We start from the raw sequence: 20358 nt of genomic DNA on the forward strand, positions 1-20358 counted from the left end.
GATATTTTATAACTTAATATTTAGTTCTTGTTTATCCAATTAATCTGGTTAAATAAAATTTTTCTAAGAATGTTTTTTCATTTAGATTTAACTGTTAATGACGAATTAAATTTTTTTTTTTAAATTTTAGGAGCAGAAAACAGAGCAGGTTTCGTAACCGGGAAATTTTTTAAGGCCCCCCCCCCCCCCTGGTGGCTACGGGCCTGATGGAAAGTTTCACTGATACTTGGTTATATTATTTTGGTAGGTTCACATCAATCAAGAGTTTATATAATTACTATTCAATAATAATAAATGATATATTTGGATTTCTAGAAGTCGGAATTCTAACGTTAAATAAGGTTTACTGTGTTTCCATTTTTATGATCAAAAACGGACACTATAAAGGCTATTTATCAATTTGTATAAAAGTTGACAAATAATGAATAACTAGTTCTATTTAATTTCTTTTAATATTAATACTTAAAGTAACAGTAAAATTGCCTGGATTTAAAGAGAAGAAAAAATTAGTATAATATCTGAAATTTTTTATTGACAGGTACAATCTTCCACGCTCATTGGGATCCAGAAATAATGACTACCCTGACATACTAACACATTACCAATTTGGCAAAACGAAGTGGTACATCTTCCTCTACCCACCTGCGTATCTCTTTGACATGGCTTATTAACCCTAAATAAATATCGATATTTATTCGAGATACTATCAATGTTTTGCTTACTTTTTACAGGAAACCCAGGTTACTTTTTGGTGGAAATGGTCGGTATTTACAATATGTAATAACCCTTTGACTGGATGGTCAAAACAATTTAAATGGACCAAATCGACATCGCAATTCGCTTGATCATACCTACACAAATTATTCAACTTCAGATATATGAACAAATAAATGACCTGTTGCATGATCTTCTTGTTGTAATTTGAGGGTTGCCAATGTATTCTCGATTATCGTTATAAAATGTTTGCCACTGACTTTGAATAATAGCATTCAATTAATAAGTTTTAAAGAAATAACTTCATCATTATTTACCTTGCATAATTATCATATCCTGAGCATTGACTTCTGCCCGTATCCGATGATTTACCAATTTGGATCCCTTCAATTTTAGTAATATTTATTCCATCCGCACAAGATAGGCATAGAATAGCGAATATTAAATAGAAATACATACTTATCTTTTTTTAAATCAAATTTCACCGTATTTTTTGAAAATTCAGAGAAAAAAATATTATAAAAATGAAAGCATATAAAAAAAGTTTTACTTATTAAATAAATATGCTAGATTAGGCAGAGCAAGGATAGATTGGTTAAATCAAGAATCAAAATTTGGCATGTTTAAATCTCGCAATGATGTAACATATAATTAACTACATAGTACTTTCTTAGATTTAATATTCAAATTGTTAAATTAATTATAAACATTACATTATATTTTTCGGAAGAATTGTAATGGAATTTCAAGGTTTTCTAAAAAACAACATATTTAATCAAGGATTAATTGATTCATTTGTATTTTTTTTAATGAAAAATATTAGTTTAATCTTGATTAAACTTCTCAAATATGGATAGTAAAATCTAATTTCATTTTGACCTATTTCAATAATAATAACCAATTCTAAGCCTTTAAGTTTATATATTGGTAACACATTTTTTAAAATGATAAAAATCAACAAAAAAAAGGATAAAATGTATAGCAAGGTAAGATTTATAATAATCTTCGTTTTATTAATAATTTCAGCATTTTATTGCAATTATATATTAAAAGATTGAAGTGCAATTAAGACACTATCTATAAACATTATACGATATCAATAACATTCATACATTGATAACGAATCATATAATAGAACCATTTTCGATAACTACTGCATCATAATCACGTGATAAAATCGATATTCAAGATTTTCGGTTCAGCACTAAGATTTCATTTTACTTACCTTTAAATAAATAAATTTAAAAAATAGGTTATTTCGTAATATGGAAATTCTTGAGAAAATAAATATCAAATAATAAATTTGTTATAACTATTGCGAAATAAATGGGCACATTTTTAACATGTTTGAGCTATAGATTTTGAGAGAGTATCCACATAACAGTCCAAAAGTTGCCATTTATGATTATCCATTGTAGGGTATGTAATTAAGGCTTCATCTTCATTCCTAATTTGCCAATCAACGTAGCCTTTTATTATTCTAACCACTTCCACTTGCATGGACACAATCTCGGATACATTAGCATCGTCGTTATTTATTGGTTTGGGGTGAGATGAAGCGTGAACTAATTTATGGTGCACGGAGTGCAACGTTGAAAAAAATTATTAACGATGTTTATATTTTAATTATCAATTAGCATAATTAAATTTAACATATATTTATGTCATTTTTTATTTTAGAAAATAGAAATTAAAATATGTCTAAAGCCATTTCCAGAACAGAATCTATTTTTCAAAGTGATTTCCTATGCATGTTTCCAACAAACATATTTTCTAAACAAAGGATAATAATTTGTCGAAAAAAATCTTAGACACAGAAAAAATTAAATTCAAAAATTGATTATCCTTTGTTCGGAAATAAAAAAATTGCTGATATGCCTGTCACAGAGCTTGAAATTGTGTTAACATTGTTATATAATATATATTATTTTTAAACAATATGCCAGTCAAAATTTTGTAAATATTTGATTGGATAATATTATAATTATGACTTTTTTTTAATAAAAAATGAAAATAAATTTTTGAATAAAATAATTGAAAATTGAAATAATAAAAGTTGTATAAAATTAAATTCAATATGAATTAAAGTAATTAAGAATCGAGAGTTAAATAAATAGAAGACTAATAAAATGCCAAGCAAAACCGCTTTGAAAAATAAATTGTCTGGAAGTTGCTTTTGGGTTTTCGCACTTTTTTTTGGCGTTTTCAGAAAAAATTACCTCGCTTTTTTGTATCATAAGGTTTACTATTGTTAACTTTAAAATTATTTCGTGGCTTGTGGTAATTTGTCAATTCCTTCTCGTTAGTATGATTAACTGTAAATAATAAAAAAATTTTAGTATAATATGTTTTGATAAATAAAAATTAATAGACTAATTAATTATGGGAACAAAAACAAAATATAATTCCGCCCTAAAGAGAAAGCATGTAAATTATGCAAAGCCCCTCCTCGAATAATCGCGCCATTTTTTCCCGCAAATAAATAAAGGATAGGGGGCACTATAAATCCCTTTCTAAATTAAATTTAATATTGCTGTATAAATAGCTATTAGCACGCCAAAAGATTATTCTCAATTATGTCTCAACATTTTTTATTGTGGTAAGAGTTTGATTAAAAAATTCATTTATCAAAAGGCATTTAAAAAAAATGGTTCCTATTTAATCTTTCAGAACAGAAAATGTAATGCTCAGAAAAAAAATCTACTTGCTCAGGTATGAAACTGAAACGCTCAGAAAAATCGTTTTAAATTTCAAGAAAAATATCCATGAAACTCGGTAATAATTATTAGCTTTAATTTTTCTATAAGCTATTAAGGAAAAAAAAATTTGAGTGTTTCATCTTTTATCCAGAGCGAAATAATATAAGTACAATATATAATACTCAGCCGACGATAGTTTATGCATTTATTTCACAAGAAAAAAAGGAATATAGAAAAAAAGAATGCATGTTAAATAATAACCTTGCCTTAATAGTAGTGTTGCATGATAGGGTAAAAATCTCGCCTTAGCCCAAAAATCAGTTAAAACTAATTAGTCAAAAATTAGGCATTGGCTAACGTCAGCGTTACGAAAGATAAGCGCCCTTAATTACTATGTAACGCTGACGGACATTAGCCGAGCTCCTTAGCCGATGCCTAATTTTTTTTACTAATTGGTCGATTTTTCGTGGAAGCTTAATTAAGCTTAGCCGAAATTTTCTCCTAAATACTAGGGACTGGTTTTGGATATAAATTATAAATAATCAAATTATTACCGATCACAAGACCCTTGCCCCTAATTTTGCCCAAACCATCATTCGAAATAAACAACAGAGGCTAGGATATATCGTCAACGGTTTTCAATTTGATATTAAAAGAAACAAAGGTTGGAAGGGAGACTATAATCAATCGGTAATCATGGACAAGTAGTCGTTAGAAGCTATGAAATTAAGAGCGATCGTTTGAAACCACATAAGCTTAACAAAAAAATGTGATCAATTCAAACTGTCGGGCGATAAAGATAGCAGTAAAATCGACCATTAGGATAAAAGACTAAGAATTCATCTATAGGTTGTATAAGCTGTCGAGAAATAAGGAAAAAGTATAATATATATCTAAACAAGCTGTCGTAGAAAAAATAAAAGATCAATTTTTAGACGCTATCGTTAGAAGCAACAAAAAGTTGAGATTAAAAGCAATTGTTAATCTTTTACAAGCAGTCGTTATCATTTGATAGAGATAAAGCGCTAATCATTTACAAGAGGTCGTTAGCGATGCGCTAGTATAAATAGTTAATGGTTTATTAGAAGAAATAAAAGCTAGAAAACATATAATCTATCAGAAATATGCAAACAGTCGTTAGAGGCTACTAATACTAGACAAAGGTACAGGCTCTAGAAGCCTAAAAGAGTTAACAAAAAAGGGGGATTAAATTACGTAAATGAAAGGAGACAATCGTTAAGGGATATATAAGATCATTAAAGCAGGAATATAAATTGGAAAATCCTATTTATTATTAGAATAATGGTCTGGGCTAAATTAAGGGGAAGGGTTTTGTTATTAGTAATAATTTGAATATACGTTTTTAAAAAAAATATAATATGCATATTTATTCGGAGGCGAATTACATAGAATTTATTTCGTTTTTTATTATATAAAGGATTTTATCTAAAGTACTTTTTAATTTTTATGTTTTGGTTTTTATAATTTTTTTCATTTAGTAATATTTTTATATTAAATATCAAATATAATTAATTAATTCTTATTGTAACAATAACATTTAATATTAACAATACTAAATACTTATAGGAGTTTATTGCACCAAAAAAATTATTCTGGATAAACACAACATAGAATTATTTATAAAAAATAAAATTTAGTGACTAATTAAAACTTATATGCCAATATAGTAAAATGAGGTAAAATAAAATGTTTTTATTTGAAAAAAAACTGATCATCATTTAAAGTGTTAAAAAATGGGAAATTGATAATCATGCCAATCATATCAAATTCCTATTATTTGCCTGATACAAAGTTTAGATAAATCTTTCTAAAATAATAATAATAGGTGTTCATGTGCTATGATTATTAATTTCTCAAATCATAATTTGATAAAGTATTAAAATCAAATAATTAGTAAAACCAAGGCCATATTCAAATATATTATAATAAGATTAAAATCTAATAAAGAAACGAGAAATAGATATTAAATAATTTTTTCTTATTACAATTTTAAAATCATTTGATTCCATTAGCGATTTAAATCAAATTGATTTTTATTCCCATACCAAGGTCATGATATTTGAGATCTGGTACAACAAAATCTGACCAATTTGGGCACCGTTGGGACGGAGATTTTTGCCAATTTATCAAGACAACAGTAGTTAATAGGAGTTTGATTGTCACTAAAAAAATTTGGTCAAATTAGGGAGTTGACCAAATTATCAGGAGCCCAAATTATAAAAGTTTTACTGTATAATGTTCAAGTTCAAACAATGTAGGAGAAATGTTATATTTTATAATAGTTGAACAAAAAAAATCCTTTTATCATTCACAGCTAATTCCAAATATAATTCATAAAGTTTTATAAGTTATAACATAAAAATCTTAATTCTATATAAAACATTGTTGCAGTAAGAAATTTAACTGATGGATTAACTTTTATGTATAAGGGTAAAGTAGCCTATCCTTCTTTTAAAAAAATGAAATATCATATATTATACATGATTTGAAATATAAACCTAATTCCATGTAGGAACCATTTGATTTTTGAAGTAAATGTTTGAACAAATCGGGGTAAATTCCATTTATAGTTACGCCCATCGTGGCAATCCCACCCATAGACTTCAAAAGCTCGGTGGATAAACTCTTGTTAGCTTGAAACGGGTCGTTCGAATTAAGATTAAGATCCCACTGCCTTAGTAGAGCGGTATCCTTAGTGGCCTAAATAATACATTTAGGAAACAGTGAAATATTAAACCAAAGCCTGGTTATTCCTAAATTACATGATATAATAAAAAATGATGCAAAGTCGTATCCTTTGTGAGACGAATCTATATGCAAACTACCACCTAATATGAGTATGAACGATCAAAGAATGTATGCACTATTAGCAAAACATAAGTTATCATATGTAATTCCTATTATAAGTAGTGGAGATCGGGGTGAAACAAAACAGGGAGCACGTCATATCACTTTATTACATTTTAAAAAATGTTAAAGTTTAGAAAGTGGAATTCAAACAAGGAGAATCTAGCTGTGTTATACTGATGTTTGAGAAAATATTAAAAAATGGTAAACCCGTAGGTCCTACAAGAGCAGCAATGAAAATAATAAAGACATCTAGATGCCTTATAGTTGAGTGAATTATTCACTTATGTTCAATATATTAAGACAAGGTCTAAGGTGGACCCACAGAAGAGGTATGTGAAATGAAGTTGCTTAACTCCCGAGAAATATACCATGCCATGCATGTAATTTTTGAGAATGAACCTATCTGGGGTCATTCCAAGCTAAATCGACAAAAAAAATAAAATTTTCAGACGAGCATATCTAAAATAATAGTAAAATCAAAATTTTAAAGCGCTAGTCAATCAGGTCCAAAACATATGTCTCCTTTGAAAACCGCGCAAAGCTTGATGTCATCATTAAATCTCATTTAAAATAAAAATATTTATGATTCACAAATTATATATCATTTTATAGCCCTTAAAATTATACAGGAAAATATAAAAAATTTTTTTTAATACCAAGTGTTTTCTTATTTCAGATAAAAATGAAAAATTAACATTGTTGACAATGGATTTGCTTTGGGTGTTGATATTAGCTGGAAATGTTTATTACCTTAACATTATATATTTATTCAAAAAAAAAATAGATAGCGTTTTTTTCGTTTTATTTAAATTTTTATAAATAAACAAATATATTATAGATGGAGCTATGCTTGAAATAATATTAGTAAAAAATTTTGGTATATTTACTGTACCGTTTAATCCAAGTGAATTTCAATTGGCTGAACTATGTTATGAGTCCTGCACTAAACCTTTTTTATAGCTCCGATCCGAGATATTTTTAATAAATATATTTGCCCAAACAATCAAAAAATATTATTTATTACTTTTATTGTATTAGTTTATTTATTACCTTTATTGTATTAGTTTATTTATTTTTTATTCTTTTCTTTCTATGGTATTTTTAAAAATTCTACCTTTGTTATGTCATTCCTTCATGGCTATAAAGCAATCATATCTTTTTTAAATTTAAATATATGTTACAACAAAATGAATTTATTATAATCTGTTATTTTCCTGAAATTTATGCCCTTGTAAATTATATATTTTATTTATAAACATTTAAATAAATTCTAAAAACTAAAAAACGCTATCAATTTTTTCGATTAAACAGTTTAATATAAAGATAATAAATAAAAATCCCTTCTCAACAATTTTATATTTTTTATATCAATGAAGAATATTAAGGGCTCTAAAATATATATATAATTTGTAACTATATCATAAGTAATTTTACAAAAACAAGATTCAATGAAATCATTGCGCGAATTTCGACTTTGTTGGCATATATCTTTGTTGAACTATATCATGCCAAGTTTCATTCATTTTTGAAATGCTCGTTCGAAACACTGGTTGATTTGCAATGGAATGACCCAATAGAAGAGATCCCTTAGTACTCCTGAGGCATTATCTTGGTCACAACTTTTTTTTAGTACCAATAAGAAGGGACATGCACCTCCAAACGTTTATTATTCCCACTAGCCCTTATGATTTTTTTTATATAATTGGTTCGGTTAATTAAATTCAATTTCTAAAAATAAAATCAGTCTCAGGTGATATTCAATGAGCAATCGATTTATTCAGTTAATTGAAATTAACAATATTATATTATCTCGCTATGAATTCATTCCAAAATGTTTATTTGATATAAATTACTAGGAAGGCTCTTTTATGCTCATTGCAAAGCAAGTGATTTAGTATATTATCGTTTGGAGATCCGTATGATAACGTCTTTTGAGAATCGCATAAATTACAAGTGTATGTTGTGTAAAGCAATTTACAGCTCTTGTAAAATTGGTGTTCGATGACAAATTCCATACCTATTATATTATATATAAAAATTTCATGCTTAAAAATATTTTTCTATTTTCCTTTTAATATTTTTGTAAAAAATGGTAAATATAACTATAACTCAATAAACAAAAGTTTTAAATGTAAACAAAAATATCAACAATGGCAAAATATTTATTATAATAAATAATGTATAATATATAATATAATGGTGGGGGTTTTTTACCATGTGCGTTAAAGGAACAAGAGGGATAAGGGAGTGTTTCAAAGAAATACTTGTAATTCCCTTTTAGGAATTCAATTTGGGTTTTTTGTCTGAGGGAAAGGGACTCGTTTTTAAACCCCATCCTTATTGAAATTTTCCTACCCAATTGATTTAAATATTTTAGGGATTGAGTATCAGGGTTCCCTAAAACACTAAGAATTAATAGATAAAAATAAAAGATTTAAGAGGGGCCTATATTTACTGCATTTTTTAATTTCTTGGAGTTCCAAGAGGTCAGAGTTTCTGTTGGAGGGAAATGAGGCAACACTGACATATCCCAGACAAGCCTTTCCGCCGATCCAACATATTAAGGATATGCCATCGGGACGCTTACCATCAAAAGACCTAATGGTTCCAAACCAGTGTGGAAACAGGCGGAAAAAGATTTACCGATCAACTTATTAAGATTGTCATGTCGCAAAAAGCGGCCGCTGACTTTAAGGGGAGAGAAACAATGTCTAGAAATTAGATCAACTTGCTTATTACGGCAACAAAAATCAATAGACGGTATGAGACAACCTAGCCTAGCCAATGGCAATTTGAAACTCAGTTTGTGGTAACACGTCCTTTTTCCTACTTGAGATCGCCTCTAGCCATTCATGGACGTTATAAATTTTTTTTGCGTTTCTAAGTAGTCGAAGGCTAGTTAGATCGGGACACAAACAAAGTTTTTCAAATGCACATTGAAACATGGGAATTCTTTAAATTGCTGAAAACAGGGTGATCGGACCCTTGGAGAATTAGAGTACACCAAGATTGTTTGGCCAAAGCTAAAAGTGGATCGTTCAACTCGATAAGCGAGGAAATAGAGTAGTTAAAAGATACCCGTAAAGAAGGAAACAAACAATTGTCATGGGTAAATCCAAGTTTTCCCGGGTAAGTCGGCAAAGATGCAAATTACTAATCAAAATTAGAAAATTTTAGAACTAAAAGGGATTCGATGAAATGTTTAAATTTTACTTCGAAGGACTTAAGGAGGGAATTATTGGAAAGTCGGGGTAGATTTAAAAATGTGCAAGAATTTAGGTAAGAAAATTATTTTTTGACGAGAAAAAAAACAGATTTTTAAGCGAATTAAAAAGAGATTGTATCACATTGTCAATTTTTTTTTGACAAAATGAAGTTGAAAAGCCGACTGAAGAATCTAAAAGAAAGAGATTTTCCTACGGAATAATTTTAAGGTCTGGGGAGAGATAATATCCTTATTGTTGAGAAAGGATATCTCGCATCATTTTCTATTTAAGGAAAGGCCACTATTCGAAGCTTCCATTTCAACGTAATCGATGCCGATATAACATTGGGTAATGATCCGCCAAAAGTGTCATAGTGGAGACACCATAAATTTAGGTCTAATTTGAAATCAGGCCTTAAATTTTTGATCAAATCCTGAACACCTATAGTAAAGCAAAGGACCTATGGTTAGCCTTGCTGATTCCCCTCTTCAGAGGATATGAAAAATTCCCCGAATTTGAATTACAAGGGAAAACAGGAATTAAGAAATTCCAATATTTGAGTAAATGTTGTAAGAGGGTAAAAATGAACTCCTAAAGTCTAAATTGCCATATAAATAATTAAGGAGGACATATATTAAAATGATAAATGAACCTCCACTTGAGTATTTTAATTTGGACTCTTTGTTTTAGGTGATAAAAACTCGTGAACTAAATAGATTATACCTAATAATGGTTCTGTGATTAGTTGAAGTGTTTCCTGGATAAAGGGTTGCACATCTATAAAAACTTCCTTTTCATCAGTCAGATAATTTGAAGTTCCATTTGATTTATTATATTCTAGAGACATATTAAATTTCATATTTTCACTTGCCCCTTAATAAATAAATAAAATTAAATATACACATCAATCATAATGAATTGATTTATAAATTTAAGGAAAATTTCATTTTGATTAAACTTTTATCAGGTAAAATATCAGGCGGTATTGGAATATTTTCATTAATTTTTATCATCATGTCAGCCCACAATTTTGCTGCCTCAGCTATTTTGTGTGTTTCATCGTTCTTAATTAAAGGATACTCTATTAAAATAATATTTTTTACTTTATAGGTTATAGTTTATATATCAATTTTACAATATGAATTAAGGTATATTATAGTATATCATAAATAATTAGACCCATGTAAATAAATGTATTGGGAGAAAGGGGGGGGGGTGAGAATTTAAGATATTCCTTTTAGCGATTTTTTTAAAAATTAAATTTAAATTCGCCTAGAATCTAATATAAATATTCTCAATTTACTATGATATTTTTATTTCAATAATTTAGAACCTATTTTATAATCTATCAAATATTCCATATACTAATGAATAGCCTAAAAACAAAATTAGTTATTTTTTGAAATTTAGAAAAATGGGGGGGGGGGGGGGTGGATAAATAGCTGCTGAATTTTTGCCTTGGACCACCAGAAAAGGTAACAGCCCCTTCCCTGCAAATAGTGGTAGTTATATAGACAAATAAACTTTTATAAATGATTAATTTATATAATATTTATTCATTTTCTAAAATGAAATAACTTCTAATTGCATATCAATTGTGCGAAGCCTATTTTAATCAATAGAGGAGGCAAAATATATTATATGCAGGATTATCCTATTGGAGTGGGGTACTATTATGTGAGTTTTTCCCAGGGATCCAAACCTAACAAATGGGCCATCTCATGTCAAATTGATCAAGATTTGGCCGACCTCTTTATAAACTGTTAAAAATTTCTGGAATTATCTAGGTAGGTAAAAAAAAAATGAGAAAGCCCTTTATTTTAGTTCGCTAGCATACCTGGTTCTCGAAATATAGGGAGCTCATAATGGAATCTGTAAAATTTTTAAAATGCTTATATCTGAAAAACTATTTATAGTAAAACATATAAAATTCGGCGCCAATTTGAGTCTTTAACTTCCGGTTTACCTATAATGCTTTACCTGTGTTTTTAAACAATAAAGGGAGTTTCGAAAATTTCTTTTTGCCTTTCATTTAGACCAGGGTTGGCAAGTCGGTCAATTGACCAGTCAAATTCAGTCAATTGACGGGTCAATTGACCGGAGGAGTATTTGACCTGTCAAATACGGTCAAATACTCTAAAAAATTTAAAGGAAGAATAAATTGAAAATATGTTTAAAAAAGGGAAAAAAGATGTAAATACATGTGATCACAATGTTAGCTTATTTTTTGTGTTCACAATATCAAGAGGAGAACTCACAAGTATGTGATATAATTCAAGAATTAGCTCTTTTACAAGATAGTGATGACCAAAATATTTTAAGTGATATAATTAATTTCAGAAGCAAAAACAGCATGTTTAATATAGCAAATTATGCGGAAAGTATAATTTCCAGAAACAATCAATTCCGACCTCTAGTTAATAGATTAAACTTTGTCCACCCTGCCCATTAAGAGACTAACAATTCCTAGTTCTAATTCTTCTTTAGAAAGAAATAGGTCGATTAGAATTAATATTCTTATGAAAATGGAAATCGATTGAAGATCTAAGACATCAGGAAAATTGATTAAAAAATATTAAAGAAAATGATAATATTGAAAATGAATCAGAACAAGAACTCCGCTACGTTAGTTATTGAATGACAATGAATTTAAAAAATTAATATTATAGATTTTATTTTACTATTATATTCAAAATAAAGTTAATATTAACTTTAAAAAAACGTATATTTGAATTTGACCACATTTGACCGGTCAAATATCGGTCAATTGACCGAAACGTATTTGACCGGTCAAATGCACAACCCTGATTTAGACACATTTTGTAAAATATCGATTTCAAACCCTTGACGACCCGACCCTATCGGCTCCTACGAAATATACATTTTTACTAAAAATTGAATGAAAATAGATATCGCTTTACTAAAATACGGATTATGGTTAAAGTTTTGTTGCCAACTTACAATTACCAGGATATTTTTATAATTTATACCAAAATATTTAGGATTTATATTAAATATACCAATTAAACTGAGAGGCAGTGGGGGCAAATGCCCTTTAGACACTTAATAATGTTACAAATTTCGAAAAATATCTTTCGTATAATTTTTATATTATTAATATAAAAATATAGATAAATAATCAAATTCAATCCATGATTCTTTGCGATTCTGTTGAGTTTGAATAAAATTTAGCTTCAATTTTATCCTGAGAAATTGGATGAAAATTATGAAATTTCTGCGTTTCTGGTTGCGCTTTATTGAATCTCTCTTCTAAAATTTTTTGCTCTTTCTCATATTCGTCTTCCATATATTATATGAGAAATCTATTCTTAATATAAAAAAAATTATAATATGTATTAATAAATTAGAAATCTTATACCTTTAATATTTTCCTTAGAATAGGCAAAAAACTCTTTAGGACAAGTTATTTGTTCTGAAACAGATCTTTGTAAACTAGCCCTGGACATTAAACATCTAACTGTACCGTCAACCCCATGGCCAATTTGTGAAATGCCACTGTTTTTATTCCTAAATCATTTTCATGGTGTCAAAGATTGATTAAATTTTTGAATTCTTATATTGTAATGATGTTCCATCTGAAAAGTAGAAGAATTTTCTTGGTCAGCATTAAAATTTATCTATTAGGCAGGACTCAATCTTCTTGGAATAAATGACCGGCAATCTTATTTTGAATGAGGTTTCAGATATTATTACACAACTTAAATGATTTAAATAATTTAGTGACTTGTAATAAATCACAAAAGGATGAATGGTATCCTGTGCTTTATTCCAGTGAACCTCCTGTACTCATCTTGAACCACAAAGGTATAATTTTCAGCAAAAATCTGCCAGAATGATCATTTTTGTTCACTTATTAATTTTAATAGAATTCATGAATATTGCTTGCAGTGTTGTTATAAATGAGTTAAGCTATTCGAAAAGAGTTTCTATAAAATTAGAGGTTAATGAAGTGAGAGTTACAAGATTTGTACGATCTGTAGTTACCTATTACCAGGGTTGGCAAGTCGGTCAATTGACCAGTCAAATTCAGTCAATTGACGGGTCAATTGACCGGAGGAGTATTTGACCTGTCAAATACGGTCAAATACTCTAAAAAATTTAAAGGAAGAATAAATTGAAAATATGTTTAAAAAAGGGAAAAAAGATGTAAATACATGTGATCACAATGTTAGCTTATTTTTTGTGTTCACAATATCAAGAGGAGAACTCACAAGTATGTGATATAATTCAAGAATTAGCTCTTTTACAAGATAGTGATGACCAAAATATTTTAAGTGATATAATTAATTTCAGAAGCAAAAACAGCATGTTTAATATAGCAAATTATGCGGAAAGTATAATTTCCAGAAACAATCAATTCCGACCTCTAGTTAATAGATTAAACTTTGTCCACCCTGCCCATTAAGAGACTAACAATTCCTAGTTCTAATTCTTCTTTAGAAAGAAATAGGTCGATTAGAATTAATATTCTTATGAAAATGGAAATCGATTGAAGATCTAAGACATCAGGAAAATTGATTAAAAAATATTAAAGAAAATGATAATATTGAAAATGAATCAGAACAAGAACTCCGCTACGTTAGTTATTGAATGACAATGAATTTAAAAAATTAATATTATAGATTTTATTTTACTATTATATTCAAAATAAAGTTAATATTAACTTTAAAAAAACGTATATTTGAATTTGACCACATTTGACCATATTTGACCGGTCAAATATCGGTCAATTGACCGAAACGTATTTGACCGGTCAAATGCACAACCCTGCCTATTACTGTAAATAATATATTCGATATCACTTGAATATAATATTTCACTCATCATGGCCATTAAATTAAAAGATCCAGGGCATTGAGCACAATTATCAAAAAAGAAAATTAGAAATGCTGAATTACAAATTATTTTTGGCAATATATCTTTATATGAAATCTTAATTAAATCTTTATTTAAATTAATTTTAGGAGAATAAATTTTTCACCTGTGATATGGAATAAAATTTTAATTGAACTGCACCTAGAACAAATGTTTTTCCACTCTCCAAACCCCAAATGTTATTGGTAGACAGGCGAGTTAAAATAGTATGCATGTTCCTTTTTATTGCAGTTTTTATACAATTTTATTGAGCTAATAAGTCATTCGTTATAGTAGCAAAGTATAGATCTAAAAAAATGTAAAGCTAGCTTTTTAAGGATGGTGGGAGGGGGTGGACTGGAAAATTTTGTCATATTTATATAAACGAATATATTCTTTCATTTTAAATAATATTTTTCAACCATAATCTGTAGTTTCATATAACTCCATCTATTTTCTTTCAAATTTGATAAAAATGTATATTTCTGAAGAACCAATAGTGTGCATTGTATAAGGCAAATAGAAATTTTCGAAAAAAAACTCCTTTTATTTAAAAACACAGGCAAAGCTATAAGTAGATCTGAAGTTAAAGATTCAAAGTGAAGCAAAATTTTTTATTTTTTGTAGAGATTTTTTTTTTACCTGCAGTATGATATATTATATTTTTTTACTATAAATAGTATTTGAGATATAAGCATTTTAAAAATTTTACAGATTCCAAAGTGGCTCTTTTTTGCACCTAGAAGTCCCTATATCTCTGGAACGATGTGTAATTACTTTTTACCTATCCAAATCCAAAATTTTTTCAACAATTTAAAAGGGATTGGCCAAATTATTTGACATAGAATAACTCAAATATTGGTTTTGGTTTTCAGATAAATATAAATATAATGGTTAATGGTTCAGATTTATAAAAAATAATAATAGTAATTCAATTTGAATCTCTAAATCTGATTCAAACCTTTTCATTATTAGAATTATGCAAAGAAAAACATATTTTTATAATTATATTACTATTCTACACTAAAAATAATTATTTATATTTATCAGTCAAAACTTTTTAATAATTTTTAAAAGAGTGTGATTCAGGTTCTGGTGACAAATTCTTCTTAAGATTCTAGTTCTGTGATTCAGGTTCTGGTGACAAATTCTTCTTAAAGATTCTAGTTCAGTTTAGGTTGGCAAATAATAGTTCAGTATAAAATCATGGATTTTCCCCTTTCAATTCTATTGGAAGTTTTTGTGCCCAATTATTGAAGACCTTTGGTTGGCTAAGTTATAAATTTAAAATGTTTTCTAAAAACTTTGAATAAGTCATTATTTAAAAAATGATTAACTTTTATTTATCTTCCTTTTAAATTATTGTTTATAGTGATATATTGTATTCATTTTTAGGGGAGAGGGGTGGGGGGGAAGGGGGGGGGTTTATTACACTAAAATAATATTCAAGCACAGGAAAATTTTTGAGGAAATCTTATGCACCAACTCTTTAATGCATTTTCTAACAGGTTACAATTAAAAATTTATCAGACTATATGTCGTTTAATAAAAATTTCTTTAACATTTTACCTTTATTAATGGTTAAACCAACATTTTTTCTCCCATATTTCTTTTCTATAAAGTCTGCTGCACTTTCAACTCTTATGGTTAAGTCTTTTGTATAATTTTCCTTATTTACATCTTTCAAGCACCCATCATATATATCCAAATAATTTTTTTTCTAAATTATATATAAAAATAACTATTTGTTAAAAAATGTCAAATTACCAAATATAATAAGCGATGATTCAGGCTCATAATATGATCCAAAAATTCGTTTTGACTAAAGTTTGAATTAATACATAAAGTACATTTATATCCTAAATTATTGTTAATTGACAAGAAATATTCAATGTATTCAAGACCTAATTATAAAAATTGATATATCTATAAATTATAATAATACTAACCAATCAAAGGACTTATACATGAATCAATAAGTTTCTGTGTTGAAGTATCTGAATTTATGCTAGAAATTGCCATAGCCAAAACTTATGAAAATATATGATCACCTAACCCAAACTCTTGATCTTAATTTTATTGGTCAAATGTTAATATAAAGTCAAAATTTTATTTTAATAAAATTGATTTTCTTATTGAAATTTGCTCATTTGAAAACATCGTATATAAATATGAATAGATTAAATAATAATCATTTAATTTTATTGAAATAGACTATTCTACCCTGATATATGGTAGCGTTTTCAGAATAAAGCAGGATGATTTGTAACTAATAAATTGATGATAATAGTTTAGTTTATAGGAAAAAGATCAAAATAATTAAAATGATGTTTATATATATATAGCGATTCATTAATTAAAAGTGTGCGTAAAAAGGAGCCAGCTGCAGCGGAAATATTTGTTCTGTGTGCGCACTAATTGTCTTATTTTTCATCATATGAATGGATATTAGTGACATTTTATCAACGTGCGAACAAAAACTACTATTTATAGACAATTTTAACGAATGAATATCTGCAAATACATGCTTGTAAACCTAAACTAAATATATTTGACAATAATGTAATTATATAATAAATAAGGAAAATATATTTTAAAATAAAGTTATAAATCATGTTAATTTTATATACAAAAATTATAAAATAGCAGAATTTATCCTAAATTAAATTTATCGTAAAAAGTATTTTAATTTTGATAGTTTACTAATACAAAATTAGAATTTCAAATAAGGATATAATTAATAAAACTTGACATATATATCACATGTCACATTTACCTATTATTTTATTTTCGGAATGTCATCAATTTAAATTTATGGTGTCAAGTTTTGTTGCAACTTATAATATAAATGGTAAACCAATTATTATTGAACGCTTCTGCGATAGCAATATTCTTTTATACAGTATATCTTCTAAAAATCACTCATATTTAATAATAATAATTCTCATAAATTTATTATGCATAAATTATGTATTAATTTATGATATCTATATCCTGGGAATTATATTAGTTCTAGTAGATATCTACATATTTAAAAGTAATCGTTTGGAAGAAAAATTATTGATATTCAAATTTTTTGGAGTACAAGTCACCTCAGGATCCTTACTAGGAAAATCAACTTATTTTATTCCTTATGAATGTATTAAAGATATAGTAATTATTGAAGGAATAACATTGTATCAGGTTATGCATTATTTGGCAATAGTCTACACAAATGAAAGTGACACAAAAATATTACCATTATTCAAGCATCTATGGCCACCATTTCGAATACTCAAAATTTTATATAATGATATACATAATTCATATTTATAGTGTCTTATATTTATATAAATTTTACATCACTATTTATACAAAACACTAATAAATTGGAATTTTTTATTATCACATTAAAATATATATTTACGAGTTAACATTTATATAAATATTGTTTTATTTAAAAATTACATAATTTTCACTTAATTATTTTACATAAATTCATTATACACCAGAGGTAGTTAAAAAATGTATAGAAATTATACCTAAAAAGAATTAAAATTATTAGATCCTAATTAAAAATAAATAAGGAAAATATATTATCTGTCAATCAATTTTTTATCTATTATTGATTGAATTATTTATAAAATTTAACATTATATTAATTAAATATTCAAAATTATTTTAAAATACACAATTTATTTTTTCCCATATTTATTAATCATTCTTAAATTTTATTAATCTATTTTTAAGGAAGTTATTTTCAAATATGATGAAATCAAATTGAATAATTTTTTTTATTATTCTCTTACAAATAAGGAAATATTTAAATTGTATGAATACTACAATTTTTCAATTTGAAAATACAAATATTTGATCCACATTTTTGTAAGTATATTAGAAACAAATAATAATTATTTTATTTTTAAAAAATATAATTTTACTTATTTTTCTAAAGCACATTTTACTGTTTCAAAAGATGAAAAAAAAATGCAATTTGGAACATCTCAATTAATTTTTTTAAATAATATTAAAAAGAATTGATTAGTAAAATATATCAAATTTTCATATAATTTGGTTAAATAAGTATATAAAGAATAATGAATGAAACTTAAGCTAATTATCTCAATTTGACAATCAAGCAATGTTTTAAATTCTATAATTTACCTGATTAATATTTTGTCAAACACTAAAAAGGTTATTAAATATCTAAATTTTTGAGTTTATAGAGTATAATAAAATATTATATTTTACAAAAATCTTTATTTATCAAACAGCTCATAAATTCACTTCCCTTTTTTTATTAACATGATTTAAATACATTTATATATATATTATAAGTTTCCATGCTCTTTCTTTAATCTGTTACTATATGTTTTTGAAACAAGGTTCCAAGAATCCATATACCTATCCATACACATGGCTAAACATTTCTATAAAATATTTTCAAAAATAAATTGCAATACTTATTTATACTTGTTCATAGTTATCCAAAGAAGCCCCTGGTTTAGATATACATTTTTGAAAACATTTATCTGACATTTTCTATATGCAAGCTTATATCATTATTTATTTGAAAAGCAAAACTTGTATCAATTCTTGCGCATTGGCAAGCGCAATTTGTTGCCTAACCTTTTCTATAACATCTTGCTTTTGACCTGCCGTTAATGTTGAGGAATTATCCGAATTGCCAAATGAATCCATGTGGAGGATGTATTAGTATTATTTTAAAAAAATGCTTTAATAACAGGCATACAAAAATTACAAAAATTGACTGTTTGATTGACGGTTTCGCTAACTTTCTTACTTGTTAATATATTTTTATACAGTAGACTATAAAATTTAATTATAATTTTTTGCTAATTAGTTAAAATTTCTCCGATTACTAATGTCATTATAAGGCGGGTGAGAAGTATAATTATATTTCAAATTAATTTGTATTTTTTGTTTAGAAATAATTTTGTTAGCTTTTAAAAAATTAAAGTTGGGCTTGACAGTTGCCTAAGGATAGAGTTAACATGATTTGTATAAAAATATAATTAGTGGATTTAGAGTATTTTTTTTATCTCAGCACTATCAACCGGATTCGAATTAACATTTTTTGGAAAGGAAAAGGTCAATGTGAAGTCCAAATTTATTAACCAAAGGATAAGCAGTCGTGGATTGGCTCTATACCAAAGTGGGCATTCTGCCCAAGAAACCGTTAAGAAATGATAATTGAGGTTGCTTGAAAAAAAGGACCAATCAAAATATAACAATATATTATATTTACTCAATTTTTCTCTAGCATATTATTTTAGAAATTTATTTGTTTATTCATGTTATTCGCCATGACAATTTTATTGGAAATATTTTGTTTATATTTATTTTATTTATAAATTAATTGACTGATTTTATATATCACGTGATTCCTTTGTCTCAAAAAGCTATGATAGGACGAGATTTTTATATTACTTATCTTTTTTTTTAAATATTGGGATATATTTTTTTGGCGAATAGAATTGCCATTTTTTAAAGGTAAATTTATTTATTTAGTTTAAGAGTTATAGGGAAATCATGTGGATTGTGAATGTGATTATACATTTGTTGTAATTAATATTTTCTAAAATTTCGAGTGCCCGAGTCCCAATACCCCCTCCTCCGTAATGGAACTTAATAAAATCTAAATATAATAATTGTATGGGTTGCTAACATCTTAGCATAATTCTTTTATTAATAACAATGTAATATTAATTCAATCTTTTATGAATTTATGCAAATTCAAAATGTTAAATACAGCTCAAATGTTTTGGAAATTTTTTAAATAATGGAGGCAATTACTGCAAGCAAGATCCGATTGGCCTTTTTAGGTAAAAGCATTTTTTATAATTGTTCAGATTGCAAAGAGTTTGGTCGAGATGTAAAGTACTCACAAGGAATGTACAATATTTTTGTAAAAAGCGTATTGATAAAATAAATAAAAAGGATATTTCTAAAAAGGCCTAAGGAAAGTTTGGCAATGAAATCTATTGTACCCA

At 27.0% G+C, this 20358-nt stretch overlaps 2 protein-coding genes across 4 annotated transcripts; both read right to left on the reverse strand.

The window, feature by feature from the left end:
• Positions 1-375: 375 nt before the first annotated feature.
• On the reverse strand, positions 376-1241 carry LOC135923903 (uncharacterized). The gene is made up of 4 exons (XM_065458902.1): positions 1032-1241; positions 896-973; positions 723-851; positions 376-673 (listed from the first exon to the last, which is right to left on the reverse strand). Exons 1-4 carry the CDS (start codon positions 1169-1171, stop codon positions 529-531), a joined length of 492 nt encoding a protein of 163 aa, XP_065314974.1. The 5' UTR covers positions 1172-1241; the 3' UTR covers positions 376-528.
• Positions 1242-1816: 575 nt separating this feature from the next.
• Positions 1817-16430, reverse strand: LOC135924599 (uncharacterized). Of its 3 annotated transcripts, none has more exons than XM_065459686.1 (10): positions 16315-16430; positions 16133-16269; positions 15935-16085; positions 10449-10571; positions 10214-10363; positions 8138-8301; positions 5933-6134; positions 2934-3029; positions 2049-2279; positions 1817-1939 (listed from the first exon to the last, which is right to left on the reverse strand). In XM_065459686.1, exons 1-9 carry the CDS (start codon positions 16385-16387, stop codon positions 2053-2055), a joined length of 1323 nt encoding a protein of 440 aa, XP_065315758.1. In that variant the 5' UTR covers positions 16388-16430; the 3' UTR covers positions 1817-1939; positions 2049-2052. The 3 variants fall into 3 exon arrangements, with proteins under 3 accessions (XP_065315758.1, XP_065315757.1, XP_065315756.1); XM_065459685.1 differs by having other exon boundaries at positions 1856-1939; positions 2028-2279; XM_065459684.1 differs by having other exon boundaries at positions 1857-1939; positions 2058-2279.
• Positions 16431-20358: the final 3928 nt, after the last annotated feature.

Source organism: Gordionus sp. m RMFG-2023, chromosome 2, assembly GCF_954871325.1.
Source record: "Gordionus sp. m RMFG-2023 chromosome 2, tfGorSpeb1-WG-v2, whole genome shotgun sequence".
In the NCBI taxonomy this organism is placed as follows: domain Eukaryota; kingdom Metazoa; phylum Nematomorpha; class Gordioida; order Chordodea; family Parachordodidae; genus Gordionus; species Gordionus sp. m RMFG-2023.